Source organism: Helianthus annuus, chromosome 13 (genome assembly GCF_002127325.2).
Source record: "Helianthus annuus cultivar XRQ/B chromosome 13, HanXRQr2.0-SUNRISE, whole genome shotgun sequence".
Classification (NCBI taxonomy): Eukaryota; Viridiplantae; Streptophyta; class Magnoliopsida; order Asterales; family Asteraceae; genus Helianthus; species Helianthus annuus.
In genome coordinates this window covers 73,597,038-73,617,220 of record NC_035445.2, presented here as the reverse complement: position 1 = coordinate 73,617,220, position 20,183 = coordinate 73,597,038, and the positions used below count along the sequence as shown (strand labels likewise).

Below are 20,183 nucleotides of genomic sequence, written 5' to 3'. Positions count from 1 at the left end.
TAAATTGGTGTTATTTTTTTATAAAAAAAAACTATCGTATGAAAAAGTTACGCTCGTTTAAAAATCGTGGTGGAAACGGAAAAAAAGTAGGCGCGAAAACCCATAGTACAATCTTAGACGCAAACTTTGAATCTCAGACGTAAACTCTACCTTAGACGCAATAGCCAGGGATTGAGGCTATCTTAGACGCAAAAGTAGGCACGAAAACCCATGTTCATTTTCGTAATTTTGACTGGTCAATGTCCATTTTCGTGATTTTCCCCTATAAATAACTAGTATCATATATTTTTTTTAACGGAAAAGAGGATCAATTCATTACTTTAAACGGTTACATATAGTTTCTCTAGCCAGGAGCTAGAAAGACAAACAATAAAACGAAACACATCACCTAACTACGAATCCCGTTTACACCCAAATTGTTCCAACTATCTCTCTCGATATCCTTTATTCGCCCTCTATGCCTTAGCCATAAAAGCGAGCATTCTTTGATATCTTCGACCATCCTATTGTAGGACTTGTGTGTATTCTTGAAGATCCTCTCGTTCCTTTGTATCCAAATGGTCCATATGGCCGCTATGATAACACGGGAAAAAACCTTCTTTTGTTTTTTCGGTAGGTTAACTCCCCATGCTACGGCTAGAATATCGTTAATCGTCGAACAGGCTAATAGGTCCGAATTTTTCAGCCAAGCACCCATGAGCCACCAGATGGCTTTTGCCGTGGTACACGTAACGAAAATATGGTCTGCCGTTTCTTCCATGTGGCCACAAAACGGGCAGTTTACAGTCCCCACCTGGACGCCTCTTTTAGCGAGTTCTACACGCGTAGGAATTCTTCCCGATGTGCACCTCCAGATCAGTGTGTTCGCCTTAGCTGTAGCCCATCCGCACCACTTCATTATCTGATCACCGTCCCTTTGAAACGTCGCATCACCTAGTTCATCCCTCACTACCTTCACCGAAAAGTAACTCCCCTTTTCCGATTCCCATCCCCATGAATCACTAGAATCCTTCATTTGTTTATTATTAAGTGTTTCGAAGAGGCTAAGAAATTCAGCCCAAGCTTCGCTAGTTGACGGCTGAGTCTTCCAATCCCATTGCCAAACTATACTCGACCCCATCTTCATGTAATTCTCAACAACTCTAGCACTTTTGTTTGCTGCCATAGAGTATAACAGTGGGCACTCTTCCTTCAGTGGTTTATTATATAGCCATACATCATCCCAAAATCTAACCTTATCACCTTTTCCCACATCACATTTTAACTTGAGGTCAACCCTTAAGTTACTTTTTAGAAATTCTTTTTTAATTGCCCCGATGTTCTTCCACACGCCCGTTAAGGATTTATTAATTGGAATGATATCATTTTTCCAGCACCTCCCATGTATTGCCTTTATAACTCTAGCCCACAGTTGGTTTTCGTCGTCCCTTAGTCTCCACCACCATTTGAGTAGTAGTGCCAAATTTGCATCTCTTATACTTCCCAACCCCAACCCACCCAACTTTTTAGATGCCATCATTTTCTCCCATCTAATCCATCTAATTTTCTTATTCGAACACACCCCGCCCCAAACTAGTATCATATAGTACACCCAAACACCAACTTATGTGTGTGCATTTGCGTGCGCGTGTATACATACACAAACAAAGAGAAGAACCTGAGGATGGTTTGGGTGGTGTTTGGAATTTTGAGATTTGGCCCTTGGCTCTCTTTTCTTGATTTGACCTAGACTTAACGCCACGACTCGTTTTGGGGGTATCGCCCCACTCGGTGGAAGATCTCTTCATCGGAATGGGGACGTCTGGCAACGGAGATAAAACAGTAAGACTCGAATCTTCTTCCTCCGTTAAGGACCCACAAAGATAATGCGGTTCACGGTTTCTGTGCGGATCTTTCTCCACTGCTTTTGTTGTAAGCTGATCAATTTTATAAAACATAAGTGTCAATTCTCTTTATCATAATGAACATATGTATAACAATAATATGTGAGTGAAAAGATACTTCTAAAAAACACACCCGGAAATTAATAACTTTACCATTTGAACAGCATGAGTTTTTTGCGAGTTCGTTGTTTGCGCTTCAACTGCTTTATCACCATCCAAGTTATGTACATGCGACCCACTAGGCTTTTCTTTTGTTTGTTGAGATTTTCCATCCAAAATCCCTTGCATAAGAAGCTTGACATCCGCCGGTACCTTCACGCAGCTTGCAACGTTACCTTTCACTCCGGCAAGGTGTTGCTTCATTCGATTTATCCCGCCACCACGACCATTTTTGTTTTTGGATGAAAATGGCAACAAAACTGAAACCACAGGGACCCAGATTCAAAAGGTTTGAGTTTTGGAGTAAAGTAGCAAAAGTGACCAAACTCAGGGACCATTTTGGCAGTTTACTCATCTATCTATACTATATGCCAAAATCGATAAGGCTACACATTGTGAGTTAACACCCCACGCCACATCACCAATTTCCGACACCAAACACCGTCACGAGGGCGAAATATTTCTTTTAATTTGAGCCAATCACCACCTAACACATCACCCATATTTTTAGTTAAACCACTACACTCTAGTAAAAGTGTAGTCGTAGTTATAGCCTCACTCCCTACATGACAGCAAGTTTTGCACTTTTTAGTTAACCCACAACACATAGCCTAATCAGTGGCGGATCTAGGGCTTTTTGTGCAAGGGGAACCGAGTGCATGAGATGGCATTATACGTGGGCTGAGTAACGGGTCAAAACGGGTTCGGGTCAGAAACGGGTCGGATGAAAAACCATATATAGTTCAAATAAGTAGCCTCAACTCAACCCTCAAGATTCAACAATCAAAAAATATTGTTAACCACACATTCAAGTATAAAAATCAAGACTTGCAAATAACAAGATATTCATGAACTTAGAATTACCGAATTAGAGTTACCTATTCAATTGAGGGTTGAATTACGCTTTTGACAGAGGGTTTGACAGAGGGTAAAAAAGATTGGGGTTTTGTTTGTGGTGGGATTCGAACCCTAACACATCGTAAAGTATTTATAGGATTGAGTAAATTACATGAATAAACTTGTGATTTGCAGGGGCTGTCCAAAAAGCTCGTGTCTCGGAACTATCTCGGCTCGGTTAGATAGTGAGCATAGTTTGGCCCGGCTCGTTATGAGTTGGATTGGCTTGGTTTGGCTCGTTTAGTAGCTCAGCTCGGATTATTTTACTTTTAATATATTCTATTTTTGAGATTGGATCCTGTACAAACAGTGCTAATTATAAGAACCGTAAGAACAGATCTGAACCATTGTTAATTTAAATCAAGGGTTGATATTGATTATAAATAAAACTCTTATAATTAAAAATTACTACTAACAAATTAGGGGTAATTTTGTAAAATTGCTAGTCATTTGACCATTTTCTATTAAATACAAATTCCACCAAGGTTTTTTAAACTAAAATAACTTTTATATACTTCATTATTTTTTTTAAAAATATATACCATAAAATCAAGTATTTTTTATCTTTAATATGAGTACCATATTGCTATACCTTTTTGTATTTATAAAAGTGTTTTTTAAAAAAAGTTAACAAAAGGTGTTTTATATTTGTGCTAATAAGGTGCTGATTATGTGTTAATTACAAAATAATACAAACAAACACCAAAAGTAGATATAATCAGCACATCTGGTGTGCTGATAATGGAGAACGATTGAAGATGTTGTGCTAATGTCGTTTATGTTGATAATGGAGAACGATTCGAGGACGATGTGCTGATAATGAAGAACGATTAATGATGTTGTGCTAATTATATAGTGTTGTGCTGATTATATTTTTTGTAATTATTTTTAATTAGTTATAAATAAATATGGTCAAAAAGTCTAAATTACCCCTAAACTAATTTTTTATTGATGGACACTTGTCAATTATGTATTGATTCTTATGGTTCTTACAAACTTAAGTGTTTGTATTTGATCCCATTCCTTCTATTTTTATATACATTATAATATTTAAAAAAAAACTATTTATTATTTACATGTATTTTGGAGTGAAATTTGATATCTATGACATACTTGAAGGTTGATTATCATGCTAATGAACTAATATTGTATTTCGTTGAAATTTAAAAGTTATTTTGTGTTGTTGAACTTGATTTTGGCTTATAATGTATTAGGTTGAACTTATTTTGGATATGTTTTTTTGAAATATAGAATAATATTTTATACTACTGAATTTTGAGAGTTTTGTATTATTTTTTCGTTTTAAAATCGAGCCTTAGCTTAGATTTTCAGCTCCGTTTTAAATCTGGGCCGAGCCAGCTCGGTTTATAATCAAGCTGAGCTTGCCCTAGCTCAACTCGGCTCGGCTCATGAACAGGCCTAGTGATTTGGGTCAAAGTTTGGATTTCATCCTTGTAGTTTTAAAATTTAATGGTTCGTTCTTCAAGTGTGTCTCCTTTTCTTTAATTTTGGTTAGTAATGAAAATCATTTAAAAACTACAGTTTATTTATACTACTTAAAAAAGATTTTAGATAAAAGTTATATACATGCTTGAACATATTTATAAAGTAAATCTAAATAAAATGAGTTAGTTGTAAGTAGTATTAAAATACATGTAAAAAATGTGATGATGTGAGGATGTAAGTATTGGTAAAAATGTTTGTAGGATTGGAAATAAATTAAGTGTTTTTGAAGGAGTAATGAAAATCTGATGTGGCGGCTGACTAAAAAAAAGGTAAATGCACGGTACCCCTGACCGCGGAAGGGAACCACCTTCCCAAGCTAGCGACCCGGCATTGGTGACTAAGCGCATTTAGATCCTTGCATTGGTGATGGTCGTAAGACACATAAATTCAGTCGTATTGTGTATTTGTCACACAGTGTTATCTACCGTCATCACAAACCGGTAGCTCACCCGGGCATCCAGTGTGACCCTAGGTGAAAACCGAGGGGTCAAACTGAACGTTGCTAATTTAACATCAAACCTTTGCAAAAGAGAAAGAATCACACTAGTTATACCAACAAGTGCTACTTTTTTCCCAAAGCACATTTTATATGTGACTTATAAACCAGATGCTTGAAAAAGGGGTTCTTGATATAAGGTGGTGTCTTTCAAACCATCTTTGGGTTTGAATTCTAAACAATCGGAGCCCCAAATGGTCTCCATTCGGCCCATCGCGTAAGGGTTGTATAAGGGTTAAGTTTATGTCTATAAGATAGTTAGGATCTTTTCTTGTAGCCATGAATCATGGAAGATCTTCATAATAGGAAGAACAACCTAGTTTGTTACTTTGTCTAATAAACTTCTTGGTACAAATAAACTATTTCTAATATATCATGAGCAAATAGGCAATTCTAAGTCAATGAAATTCAACTCAAATTCTCATGAGAAACAAGCCATAATGTTGGATAATATTTCAGATTTTATCCGTAAAAACTCGGCTATCGGTACATTGTTCATGAACCAGCTGGTATTGTGTGTTGAAGATCCCATTTTCGGGTTTTTGTAACCGATCAGAGTTCTTCTCACTGCAAAAATTAAACATTGTTACAAATCCATATATCATATCATTAACAAATGTAGTAAAATAAACCAGTTCAAGTTCGTTTGACCCGAAACACTATATTATGAACAGGCATCAAAAATAAGTTTTGTCCTGTTTTCCTATGTTTTTTTTTTCATATTAGAAAATAAAACACACCACAAATCAACTCATTTATTGATAAACGGTCGAATTTGGCACCACAAACGGAACATAAACATGTGAAAACAAGACTTACTTTTTGGAATATATGCAAAGGCCAACACCAACAATTGAAAACGATACGTAGTATAACCAGTCTACCTGCGGCGATAAGATGTTTTTGTCATGAACGCAAATGGGAAAAACTTGCTAAAAAGAAAAAATATCGGCGAAGAAAATTTTATAAAAACGAACAAAATGTAGAGTTGATACACAAAATGACAAAGTTTACACCTGCTCGTGGTAGAAAAAGATGCGAATGACAACAACCCACATATTAGCCGTAAGGAGTGATAGGTTGAACAACGTGGCGCCACTTTTCTACATAGATTTCAACAAAAAAAAAATGATGTTATACATTAGCAAATATGTTACACAAGTTTACACATTGACATTACAAAACTGCCTAACTTTATTAGAAAAATAGGGTAAAGTTCTTGTACAAATAATCTTAACATACTAAACATGCAAATTGAAGGAAAACTCAAAAAGACAAGGTGACATTTTTGTAATTATCAATAACTATCAAAGTTACTCTACAAATATACCTAAAAAACCTAGAAAAAACCTAACCCCCCCCCCCCCCACCCCAAGCTAAAATGCTAAAAACTAAACCCCCAAATAACCTAAAAAAATCTAAAAAAATAAAAAAAACACACAAATTATTTTATTTTATTTTTTTAACATTTTTTACTAAAAAATCGCTACTTTTAGTAGCAGCAAAAAAATAATAATAATAATTTTTTTTTTTTGCTAACAAAATGTAGCGATTTTTTAATAAAAAATGTTAAAAAATTTTTTGTGTTTTTTAGGTATTTTTGGTTGGGTTCACATTCGTATAGTAACTTTGATAGTTGGTGGTAATTACAAAAATGCCACATTGTCTTTTTGAGTTTTCCTTCAATTTGTATGTTGCCTAGAAAAATAATGTACATACACGACACTGCGACAGTCAGATACATGAAAATAAAGTGAGCAAGATATTGTAGTTTCAAATGGAATCTTTGAATGATATATGAGTATACGCGACACTACGTGAAGATAAAGTAGATACGTGAAAAGAACAAACCTGTAGAATAAGAGGAGTTAAAGTATAAAACATGAAGAATCCAACCGTGTAACCAACAAATGTTAGTATCTGCAGGGAGATGATATATTAGAAAGAAATGTGAACTATTATGAAACATAGGGTGAAAAATATGTTAATAATATTATTCACTTACAAGTTCTGCAGACCATGTTACTGCTTCTAGATTCTTCCTCTCCAATATAGCACCAACAATTTGTTATGGAAATGGGCATTTTTTATTATTTAAATTATATATTACAGGTTTGTTTGTATAACTAGGTTGTTTGTATAACAATTTGGTAAGGCTGGCAAATCGTGTCTTAACAGGTTTAACAGGTTTCTGACGGCGCGCACAACATAAGTTTCAAACATGATTACGACTCGTTTAACTACTTTCTACCTCATGTTTATAAAACAGTTTTATGTTTTATGTATAAAGATGAATAAATGATAGATCCTAACATTGTAATTTTAATTATTTTAAAAATTAAAAAAGTCAAAGGGTGTATTTTTCAGTCAAACAGGTATAATCGTGTCTTAACAGGTACCCAATTGCCAGCCCCTCCTTATAGAGGGTATTTATGTAGTTTTGATCCAAAAGCTTAGAAATGACAAAAGTTGAAACCCTGAAAAGCTCCTAAATATTTTTTTTTTATCCAAACTTTTTATTTCATTCCAATCATCAGGGCAAATTACATAAGGATAGCAGGTAGACACCCATAAAAGGATACATCTCAATCACACTTAAAAGCATTCCAAACAGCCCAAGCATTGTTAATACTTCAAGACGACCGTTGTTCTTCACACAAAATTCCTGTAAAACAGAATGATGTATATGACTTAAAACATGATAATTTCAACTCATTTACCTAAATAGGTTGATTCTGAGTATTTTTTTTTTTTATCTTTAACGGGTCAAAGTAGGTTAAGGTAATGGAGTTAACGGGTCAAACAAGTTTAATGTAATCCAATTTATATTTAACGCATAAAAATTCTTTATTTAAAAAGTAAGATTATGCAACCTCACCAACATAGCTCAGTGCAAAGAAAACTTCCGCTCCTGTGACAAGTATATCACCCAAAAGTGGGTTCGAGCCACCTAAAACGCAATGATAATAACTATAACATATGTATATACATAACATTGTATGAACATTGTTAATTCAAATGTTTATTTGAAATGACCACCTTCATCACTAGCCTCATCATCAGAAACAAGCACTAAACAAAAGCCTGCAACACATAGAGCTACCCCAAAGAGCTGCCATAGAGAATATTTTGTGCCCAAAAATATCCAAGTAAAGAGTATGACCCAAGCAACTGAAGAACTATCTAACAAGGCTACACTTGTACTTGATGTGAAGTAATATGCTGAATTAACTGCGGTCAAAAAGTCAACATCTTTACATGAGAATTTCACCTAAAAGTTGCCTATAATATTATTAACTAAGATCACATGATAACATCAAAAATTCCACTTTTGTTGCACAAGATTGAGTTACATTAACACTGTAGAGGTGGAAAAATAAGCGGGTCGGGTCTTGATGACGCGGAACACATTTTGCATAGGAAAAAAATACATTTTTTTAACTATTTACTGTGTAAGATATATTGTTCAATGGTAATATATTTATTTTTTTTTAATAAAATGATTTAGAAGTAATTATGTATTGGTTTGACCCGTTGGAGATAAAAACATAACCCGAATAAGTAAATGGGTCGAACTGCCATCTTTAGTCAAAAGTAAGCAAGAGATGAAGAGAAGCAAGAGCTACCTAGATAATTGGCTTGGACATCAAGAAATGCTAACAGAGTATACCAATACCATGGAATCTGCAAGAATTCCCTAAAATATATTATTATATCATTCCCGCTTTCGATACAGAGTTTTGGACCAACTGGATGGAAATGAAGACTTAAAAGTTGCACAAAGATATAGACTTGGAGTGAAGGAAGGAAGGTTAGTTACTATGAGTTTATGGCGTTGGTGCAGCAATATGCTTCCATTGACCACGGTCAAAGCCACATAGCCAAAAAGTCCAAGAGTAACAGGTGAATTAGCACCTACACATAATAAATAAACAAGAGAAAATTACACAAATAATGTTTACCTTTACCTAATGTTTTTCCAAAATAGTCATTGAAAGTAGCCTTCATTTCGGAGGTCAGCCCTTGTTTCCGTCAATCAAAAGGTGCCACATCAGCTCTGATGGCCAAGACGGCTAGGATTTAGCTTACGCTTTTGGCCGTCACCTAAGGCTTAGCTAACGCTTTTTGGGGACGACTAAAATTCAGTGACTATACTTGAAATTTTTTTTGATCAAACTACGGGTGAGATTGGTACTGGAACTGTACCACATAGTACCTATAGCAATATTTAGCTAAAACGCAAACCAAATACCGTACCGTACATGTTCGGTCAGTACTGGTATGGTATGACACAGTTAAAAATCCTGAACCGGTAGCATACCACACCTAGGGGGTGTTTGGCCTAGCTTTTTTAACAAAGCTTATAGCTTTTTTAGCTTTTTTTTTATAAAATAAGCTTCATTTGGTGTTTGTTTTAGCTTTTTAAACTTATGCTTATTAGCTTATATAAGCTAATTTGAATAAGCTTATTTGAGGATGGTTTTTAAGCTTATTTGAAGAATGATAGAAATAAGCTATAAGCTAATCCAAACACTTGAAAAGAGCTTATCAAATGAGAGAAAATAAGCTATAAGCTACTTTAAAATATAAGCATAAGCCAAAAAATAAAAGCTAAGCCAAACACCCCCCTAATAATACTAAGCTAAATTCAAAACTAAATATAGTACCGTACCATGTATGTTCCGTCGATGATATCAGTATGAGACTGTACTGATAAGGTACCAATATGGTCGGTATTATTTTTTTTTGAACAACAAATTTGGATCACTGAAGTGTCATCGTGCCACCAGGAGAACCACCCGATCATATCCATCTCCACCAGGGAAAAATCCCCGGAATCGAACCCAGAAACTAATGGTCCCTAAGCCTTATCTCTAGATCAAACTAAACTATTTTGGTAATTTTCCCAATAAACAATAAACAAACCATATGACTATATCAAATAACTGTTTAGAATGAAAGTAAAGTATGAAATAATATACCAAGATTGGCTGATAGAGATGAAGTGAAGTTGATAAGTGCCAAAATAAAAGAGGCCAACTGTCCCAGTAGCAAAGCGGATATCACATTCCAGACCTCCGATCTCCGCCACCACCGGCGGTGAGCGTCGGAACTCATTTCAGTTGGTGAATCAGTCAGATCTGGAATGAAAGTTACAGATGTGGTTCGTCATGGCGGGAGATGTGCACGTTTTCCTTGTGGTGGTTGACTATTTAGTGGGCCAAGGCCCAGGGTTACGTGCCCTTGTAATTTAATTTTACACTGGATTCGTGAGTTGCGACAGACCCGTAATCGTATTTTTTTTTAATGGCAAAACACTTTATATATATACTAGTCTAAGTATCCGTGTGTTACACGGGTGAACCAACAATAATTAATATTATTCAACACCATCTAAGTAAACATCTTAACTAAATAAACGTTGAACTACAAACATCTTTATCAACATTACACGTAATTGAAAACAAACAAAGAAGACAAAGTTCACAGTTTGTTAAACATTTCCTTATAAACGACATTTGATGTTTTATCGGTAGGTTTGCCGTCCTTGTCTAATATAAGCAATTTGACTCCGTCTCTGGTTTTTACCCTTGATAAAGCCACATACAACTGACCATGCGTAAACACAGGTTGTTTCAAGTACAGACCAACCCTTGATAGCGACTGCCCTTGACTTTTGTTGATAGTCATCGCAAAACACACAGCTATCGGAAATTGCCTCCTTTGAAACGCAAAAGGAATCTTTTTGTCTGAAGGTATCAAATTAAGTCTCGGTATGTAGGTGCGAGTGCCGATATTTCCTCCAGATATGATTTCTGCTTCTATGACACGGTTGTATAATCTTTTTATCTGTAACCTCGTACCGTTGCATAAACCATTTTGTTGGTCAATGTTACGTAATAGCATTACTGGCACTCCAACTTTGAGTACTAACCTGTGATTAGGCAAACCTGATACTTTAAGACCATTCAACACATCTGGTGAGTATAGTTTTAGCTGTGTTGAATTAGGATTCTCAGTCTGACAAAGACTATCGGAGCTTAGATACTCTCTTTCTTCGCCTAGGAATAACGCTAACAACCTGTCATTTATCTCATGCACAACCTCGTTCTTAGGCGAAAGTATAGCCCTCTCGCTAAAGTAGTTATGGTTGTTGTAGTTATCTAAAATTGAAGGATAAACAAAATCAATTAAAGATGAAATGGGATCAGAGGTGTCCTTAATTAGAAGATCTGGTGGTATTTCAATTGTTGCTTCCCCGTCATTAGGACAACCAACATTTCCCTCACCCAAATCCAAAAGCCACTTGGCAAAATTATTGATTTCTTCAATATCCGATGTAGAGCGTCCAATGGTTAATCTCATGTTTTTTGTTAGCCTTAGCAACTTGCATTTACTCCACAAATATGACGAACATAGTGAGGCATTCACTATCTCTTGTCTTCCACCATTTAGGCGCCTGATGTGTATCACCCTTCAAAAAGGAGCCCATTAGCAAAATGGAGCACATTATCAATTTCAACAATAATTTCATTATAGGAGTTACACGGAGATAAGATTTAGACATAAATTACCTTCAAAACAATGCTTGTTCCAGTCCAGCATATGCGCAAAACAGCAGTTATATCACAATACTTTCTGATCTTTACATTAAATGTCTTTAATACCTCAGGAATAGCCTCCACACTATTTTGTAACCAACAAACAAAATTCAAAATTACCGCTAGTTAGGATATCATAACAGATACTCGTCACCTTCTAAGTTCTACCAATGGGATTTAATGTTAACTGCTTCCCGGGGTAAATTAGAAGTAACTCAAGAGGTTTAAGCCGGGTGAGTGGCTTCCCCAAGTCTGACTCACTTTGAGATTAAATGCAAATAATGTTGCAGTGAAAGCAATAACATCTAGTTATAACATGGTAAACAGGAAAAAAAACTTGTCTATTCATAATCAAACAACTGTTAACAAAGGTGACATCCTTTAAAACATAGTACCAAGTAGAAAATAACTAAAAACATAGTACATTACAATTGTATATGGGATGCATCTATACATTATACATTATAAATATATATAAGGCAAACAACAACAATATGAAAGGTGATTATAACATGGGTAACAGCCAATAAAAACCATTGCATTTCAAATCAAACACATGTGAAAATTAAAAACAAAAAACATTGTCTATTCATACTTAAACAACCGTTATCGTGTTGAAAACATAAAGTGACATCCTTCAAAACGTAGTACCTAGTAGAAAATAACTTAAAAACATAGTAGTTTGGAAAAAAAAGGATGATACTTCATCTTCACTTGTCTCGGTTTTGAAAAAATGGTTATATGACCTCCGAAATAACCAAAACTCCATTGTTCCTTTCATAACGCAGCAAATACGCACGACCACTAACCAAACCAATTTCACACATAAATCTCTCCCAGCCTCTAAAAGCATACCTTGGTCCTCCATGTGCACGCTCGGAACGCATTTCCAAAACTATAGAAACACCATTTATAGTCTGAACGGTCATCGCTTGAACATCAAGTAACGGCCTCAAAAAAAATGAAATCTGTCTCTTCCATTCCAAGATCCGTAAAAACGTTTGACCATCCATCCGTGATAAAGCATCCGCTAATCGTCACTTTGATGTAAACATGCCAGAGCTGAGAACCTGTTCTCAACATCACAGGCCCAACAGGATAGCCTAAGTTTCCAACGCCATCATTGTAAAATGGCAGAAACGGCTGTAATATTTAACGAAACAATAAGTTTTCTAAATATAACACAAATAAGAATAAATTTAAGTAAAAAATTTACCAGACATGACGATGAAGCATCATAAATAACCTTCACAAACGCTGGAGCCATGACTCTATAAACCATAGAATAAAACTGTTTAGTAATTTTCGAAACATGTATCTAATGCAATCAATAAGTAACAGTGATATAAACATTTAAGATACTAAATCTTACACTATGTGGACGTCTATAGATTTATTATGAGAGAAGGGAAGTGACCAAGTAAAAGCAACTTCCTTTTCTTTTACTTTAAACTTTGTTATTAAAAGGTTGGTTGGTATATCAAAGAGCGAATAATAAATGAGTCAAATAGAACCGGACAACCACTTGAGTCAATATAATATAACAGCAGAAAATGGATTTAATTACTAAAAAAGATCTAAAAGCAATTTCCAACATGTTTATATTTATAAGACTTATAAATCTGAACAGTTGGCTACGAATAACATATTTAACAAATCACATAAAACAATCCCTTACATATCACATAAACAGAGTGTCTAATGCTCAGATTGGAATGTCAGAAATAAAGGCCAAATAAATTCGCTCACAATATATAGAACTATAGCATATTAAGTAAACAATCACATTGATTTACATCACTCAATCTACAACTCACATAAAACATTAAGTTAGCTACCAATCATTCAGTTATAAGTCAAGATAAAAAGCCTACAAATAAAAGCCCTAAAATTTAATACAAAATAAGAAGCTTCACAACAGATTCATATGTTTACTTATATCATTCAGTCGAATAAGTCAAGATAAGAAAGCCCTAATATAAGAGTCCTAAAAATTGATACAAATCAGAAGCTTCACAAAAGATTCATATGTTTACTTATGTTATTCAGTGGAAATCGATACAAAATCAGAGATTGATACAAAAACAGATTCATAAAAAGCCCTAAAAATTGATACAACACAGAAGCTTAACACAAGATTCATATGTTTGCTTATACAATTCAGTAGAAATTATAAGACCTGCATACATATCAGAAGAATTGATAACGAACATAGATAATGATTGATAACAACATAGATGTCAACGACCAGAGAAATATGCATACAGATTAAAGAATCGTACCTTAAATAATGCTTGACAAATCGATTGACAGCCAAATCGATGTGAAGAAACAGAGGATGATTGATAAATCGATTAACAACCGAATCGATGTGAAGAAACGACTGAATACGTATGGATTTATAGATCTAGGGTTTATGCAACCAGTGATCCTTAAATATGGAAACTCATTTATATTTTGGAAGATGATCATAGAGAAAGATGGAATTCGGATCTCTGGTAGGATTATTTGAGATAATATGAGAGAAGGATGGAAACTGATATATGCGTATAGATTTAGGAAAATATTAGTTTGTCAATTGAAAGTGAAAAGCGGGATGCCAAAAACCTCCAATACATTGCCGCTCAAAAGAAAAATCAGACATACAATCAGATGACACGTGGCAATAAGCTTTTTAAGAATAGGACAAATGGCATAAGTTTGTTTTGTTTTATTATAAGGTATAGTATAGGTTAGAACCCCGTGTAATACACGGGTTGAATAAATGTAATTTTATATATCAGATAATAAAAAATATATATTTTTGAAACCTCGTTTATTACACAGGTTGAATAAATGTAATTTTACATACCAAATAATAAAAAAATGGGTTATTGGATTTTAATAATCCTAAGTTTTACTTGTTGGCCGATAATAATCTCAACTTTAAAAATTCCATCCAATAATCCCAACTTGTAAAAATTTGGCCGCTATTGATTCTTTTGAAACATATAAGAATTTGGTCTCCTCAACAGATTCAATTACACCTAGAGACTCTTTAATTGATTTAAGTGCACCTATGTTAGAAAATGATCAATGGCGGCCAAACTTTTACAAGTTGGGATTATTGGAGGAAATTTTTAAAATTGGGTTTATTATCGGCCAACAGGTGAAATTTGGATTATTAAAATCCAATATCCCTAAAAAAATATATCTTTAAAAATCTCATTTATTACATGGGTTGAATAGTAATTTTATATATTAAATAATAAAAAGTTATATCTTTAAGAACTCTGTGTATTGTACGGGTTGAGTAAATTTTATTTTATATATTAATAATGAAAAAAGTTACATTTTTAAGAACCTCATGTATTGTATGGGTTGAGTACATGTAATTTTATATACCAATCAATAAAAAGTTATATCTTATTATATCTTTATAAACCCTATATATTATAAAACTTTTGGACTAAACTGACAAAATGACACAAACCACAGGGACTAAAATGACATTTAACTCTTTACATTATATTAATTTATATTTAACGTCAAGATAAATAATTTTGAAATCTAATAAATATTTCAAAAGATTATATTATCTCCTATACGAATTGTTTAAATTTAATTTTATAATATCTTTTAATTAATATTAATTATCTATAATTAAGTAGGAGATAAAGATGAGAAAACTAAAAAATAGATGGCTCCAATGAATGACATGTGTCCCAAAATTGGTTTCTTTTATTATATAGTATAGACTAGTGTTGTGAAACAACAAACCTAATTGCTAAACAATATGAGAAAGAGATGTAGGGAGAAAGATCTTTATATTATTCATGGTGTGTCTTTACAATAAAATACAAGGAATATATATAGGAGAGGGAAACTTGTTAAACAAGATACATCTATATATGGAGTTGATAACCATAATAATATTAATTTATAACACTCCCCCTTGGTTATCAACCAAATACGAGTGGAGACGCTGCCTCGTTAAAAACCTTGCCAGGAAAACCAATTGGGACAAAACCATAGCTAAAGGAAAAAGAGTGCAGCGCATATTGTCTCCCCCTGATAATGTTGTCGTATTAAAAACCTTACTCCAAATGGAATAAACTTAGTTAGTGATGGGAAAAATGCAACTTGTATGGTACTCCCCCTCATTTAGTAGCCTTTAAGTAATGTGTGCCGGTCTTCCTTGAAAGTTGCTCAAAGCTTTTGTATCCAGTAGAATGTCGCTTGATCCATTGAGTACAATCCCTTACGTTGAGAAATGTTGTATGAGATTCTTGGTGTTTCCTCTCGATATGATCCATGATTATGCTGTGTTACATTCTCAAATCTACAAGACTAACCAAACTTGTTTTCATGTGTTAGTAAAATATAATCAAATATCGTTCATACCTGAAATATTTCTTTGAACTCATTCCAATGCCTCTTCGCTTGGCAAAGGTTATCTCATGACAATAAGCTCAAGTGAAAGATACTATAACCATACATAGCTAGCAAAAACATATTAATGCACTTATGCATTTAACGATGGTACTTCTAGAATGAGAATCTCTACTTTGGTAGGAGATGATAATAGACATTTCTTATAACAAGTGACTTAAGAACCTTTAACATACTTTAAGGTTCAACTATGTCCATACTAAAATATCCCAACATCATCTTCTAGATGTACTTGAGGGATTGATGAAATATAATTACATATATACTCGAGCTGCGGTTCGAGTAATAATTAGACCGTGCCAAGATCATTAAAAAATTCTCCCTCTAAAAGCTTGATAGTTTCTCTCGATGATGCCTAGACATCATCATTGTAAACTGCGGTTATAGTGAACTTTTAAAAGTAGAATGTTGATAAAACATGGCTAGTTTAATCAAACTTATATCCATTTTTATGCGAATATCTCGAGTTGTACAACACTTGACCCAACTATTTTAGCCCATACATATTTTGTCAACCTCATATAGTATGTTCTTGTGGTTTTGACATCATTGCTTCTGGTAGTATCAATCCATGAGGGAATTTGTTCCATTTTATCCCAATATGCATGTGCTTTCACTCTTTAGGAGTTTTGCTACATAAATTTGCCCATTTAATACATTGATATCTATATCATATGCAAAAATGTCATGAACACTTGCTTTTATCTCCAAAATCCATATTGTACCATGCGTGTACACTATTTATTGAGATGTCATAATCATCGCGTACAAGTTTTCTATGTATGTTTTTTGGTGCACAAGTATTACATTGTTAAGATGTTTCAATTAACCTTTTAAGCACTCAATTGCTTTAGGAACTCATCAGGAGTTTCAGTTATATCCAACATGTAAAAAAGCATAACCTATTCAAATTTAAATATGTATACAATGATCACATTGTTCTCGAGAACTTACTTTACATGACTTACATAATTTAATCTTCGAGACTTTCATGTAAACTTTCAGTATCAAGTGATACATAACATTCATAAGATGCATATCAATTCTCTCTTTATGTTACCAGACTAATAAGATATTGGAAAGTTAATGCATCCACCATTGGAGAATACTTCTCCTCGTAATCAATCATAGGTCTTTGCGAAAATTCTTGTGCCACCAATTTTTCCTTATATTACTTGATTTGATTTTCAATTCATAATTCGCATAAAAGACCTGTTTGTTTCCAACATGATTTACAACTTCAGTTGCATGGATTGTTGGTTCGAAAACTTTCCATTTCATTAGAGAATTCAATTCTGCCTTATTCACGTCTTTTCGCTTTTGGCCAATCATTTCTCATAGGCAGATCTTAAATTTTGATCCTCATCATTTTATCATTTCAAGCGCTATTTTATATACAAAAGTATAACGACATCGAATTCAATTTGATTCCATATATATATATTTAGACATGATATAAATTAACGAGATCTCTTTGATTTCAGGTACCTGAGGTTCTTCTTGAACCATCATGTCTACTGTCTCTTCAGGCAATCTTATTATTATAACCTCGACTTGACCATCTTAATTACTTGCTCCAATTTTCGAGGAATTTTATTATTGGAACCAACTAGTCTACCACACTTTAGGCGTGCAATAGACTCATTACAAACATGTGGTTGTCATTCTAGGACACTCATCTTAATTGGAGCATTAGCAGTTGGTATATGTGACATAGTCACCTTTTTAAGGTCAGTGAATGCGTCTGGTAATAGATTCGCTAATCTTTGTAAATGAGTTATCCTTTGAACTTCTAGTTCACACTTTTAGTTTTGAGGATCAATGATAATTCATATCAACTCATTTCTTTTCCAACTGCTTTTTATCTCCCCCTAATATTAGGAATGTAAATCAATTGAGATGGATATCAATTAATTGAGCCGTAAATAAATACCTCGTGAAAGGCTCTATTCGTTACCATATATTCCCAAACACCTTTTAAGGTCCCGTCTTTGTGCGTAGTGGTGGATCAGTTTCAATATATACCACACAAACAAAATCTTAGAAGGGACATCTTTGGTTCCTGACCAAAAACCAATGATAATGGGGAGAAATTATTACAACATGTTGGCTTGATGTGAATTAATGTTATTGCATGTAAAATTACATGCATTCATATATAAACATGAACTTGCTCTCATGATTATTGGCTTTGCTATCAATCGTAGACATTCAATGATCGTCTTAACAAAAGCAATTTGTGTATGAACATAATCTACAGGAAGTTCAACACTTATTCCACCGATCATTAATCGCTAGGGAAATAAACTTATCGTCACTACTGATAAATACATGCAATCTGGAATATTGTGTTAGCTATCTTATCAACTAAGCCATAAATTACACAAACATCAAGTTGTATATTTGATAACCATTTAGACGATGCATCGATTTAAAACACTAAATGGTATCATGTTGAGATATGCATATCCCTTAATCGCTTCCAGAATATTTAGGGATACACACCCTTAATTAGCAAATACATAATTTTCCTTAAGAGCAAACAATACATGCTATCAGCTAGAAGAATCTTCAAGTTCTTCATTATGTTTTACATCATCATTGATTCGGTGTGGTCTAACCGATCATGCCAATAAAGTAAATAATTATGATTCATAAACTTGTGGTTTATGATCATATATGTATCACTTACACATATGTAATACAAAATGTAAGATACGATATAACAATTAACTATCATTTCAATCTGTCACGTCAATTTGCATCCTCTCCGAATATTATCTTCATATAATTACTCCCATAATTTACCACTTCAAGTGGTTAATCTTATTATGACCATTATTACAATTTTGATAGTCGATCTCATTATTAACTTGGCTATCAAAACATTCTAATATGGTCAATCTTATTATCAGCTTGGCTATTATGGCATTTTTGATGACCGGTCTCATTATTATTATGACCATCATTACAAATTTCTCAATTATGTTCATGATCATGATATTTTCATTGATCATTATATGATTACATTCAATTCAGGGAATGGAGTAGAACCAGAACAAGCCTTATAGCTTTTTAGTCTTTACTCGGTCACACGAGTATAAAATCATTTCAAACTTTTCATAACTCTAATAATGATATTGCTACTTCATGAGCATATCTCATATGTGATATATGGAAAATTTTTATCGAGTTTTTCCACATAAATAGTCTTCTCTACACATAACATCCATTGAGAAGTAATTACATATATGAGTTATATAATTTTATCGGTCTAAAATCTTCTGACCTTTTATAACTTGATAATGAGATTTGAGGAGTATAACACTTTGGGTTTAGTATCTAAACATATTTATATCCTTTTATGAGAGTGATAATACAATAACCAACTTTGGTTTTTATTATATGTATTCAACACAATACATATATATATATATATATATATGATAGCATATAAAATACAATGTATGATATAAACTCAAATTATACAAAACATAATATAATAACATGTCATCATATAAATCAAGTTTATTAAAACTTTATAAAATATGTTCTTTCATCAATAACAATTAAATATATAATTCATGTATTAATCTTCTATCATGGGATAACCAATCAAACATATATCATACATATTAAAATTTGTCCATTAATTTAAATCATAAACAAATATCTCTCGTTCAACTTCTCATGATATTTTAGTTGATAATGATATATTTTATTGTTCGAGCTGTTATAAAGATATCCTAAGGTGCTAAATTAATTTAGAAACATATGTTTTGCCAAACAAATATTTCATATATTCAATTCTCATATAATGCATCCATATTAAAAGCATTTATCATCAAATAAATGGACATCAATTAATACCGAGTGAAAAGAATTATAGGAGAGGATAGATGTAAGTCAGAAATTTTCAAACAAAAGATAATATCCACTAAAATACTAACAAATCAAATCTTAATTTGTAATATCATTTAGTAGCTTATTAGTCATATACGTAACAACTTTATTCTCATATAATCTATTATAATAAAAAATTATATAATATAATAAGAGTTTATAAGAATAAAGATTTGATTAATCATACTCATTTAATCTATTCATAAGCTAGAGTGACTTAATTATTAATAGTCTGAAATTTTACTTCTAATAAATTAATATATTTTTTATAAACAAATCTAAGACATTCTAAAATCCGAATTTTTA

General features: G+C 33.2%; 2 protein-coding genes across 2 annotated transcripts; both read right to left on the bottom strand.

Moving 5' to 3' along the window:
- Positions 1 to 5,290: 5,290 nt before the first annotated feature.
- LOC110898174 (solute carrier family 35 member F1) lies at positions 5,291 to 10,169 on the bottom strand. Its single transcript, XM_022144931.2, has 11 exons — positions 9,924 to 10,169; positions 8,762 to 8,856; positions 8,568 to 8,625; positions 7,981 to 8,172; positions 7,815 to 7,891; positions 7,524 to 7,606; positions 6,947 to 6,998; positions 6,793 to 6,861; positions 5,958 to 6,044; positions 5,761 to 5,825; positions 5,291 to 5,508 (listed from the first exon to the last, which is right to left on the bottom strand). Exons 1-11 carry the CDS (start codon positions 10,057 to 10,059, stop codon positions 5,397 to 5,399), a joined length of 1,026 nt encoding a protein of 341 aa, XP_022000623.1. The 5' UTR covers positions 10,060 to 10,169; the 3' UTR covers positions 5,291 to 5,396.
- Positions 10,170 to 10,425: 256 nt separating this feature from the next.
- Positions 10,426 to 11,307, bottom strand: LOC110901050. The gene has a single exon (XM_022147904.1). It carries the CDS (start codon positions 11,305 to 11,307, stop codon positions 10,426 to 10,428), a length of 882 nt encoding a protein of 293 aa, XP_022003596.1.
- Positions 11,308 to 20,183: the final 8,876 nt, after the last annotated feature.

What these genes read in the sequence shown, in the direction of transcription:
- LOC110898174 (XM_022144931.2), bottom strand. Translation starts at nt 10,059, where the DNA reads ATGAGTTCCGACGCTCACCGCCGGTGGTGGCGGAGATCGGAGGTCTGG. An exon ending in ATCTCTATCAGCCAATCTTG is followed by an intron (nt 8,857 to 9,923) that starts GTATATTATTTC and finishes TATTATGTGTAG; the next exon opens with GTGCTAATTCACCTGTTACT. An exon ending in TCTTTTTCTACCACGAGCAG is followed by an intron (nt 5,826 to 5,957) that starts GTGTAAACTTTG and finishes TTATCGCCGCAG; the next exon opens with GTAGACTGGTTATACTACGT.
- LOC110901050 (XM_022147904.1), bottom strand. Translation starts at nt 11,307, where the DNA reads ATGAGATTAACCATTGGACGCTCTACATCGGATATTGAAGAAATCAAT.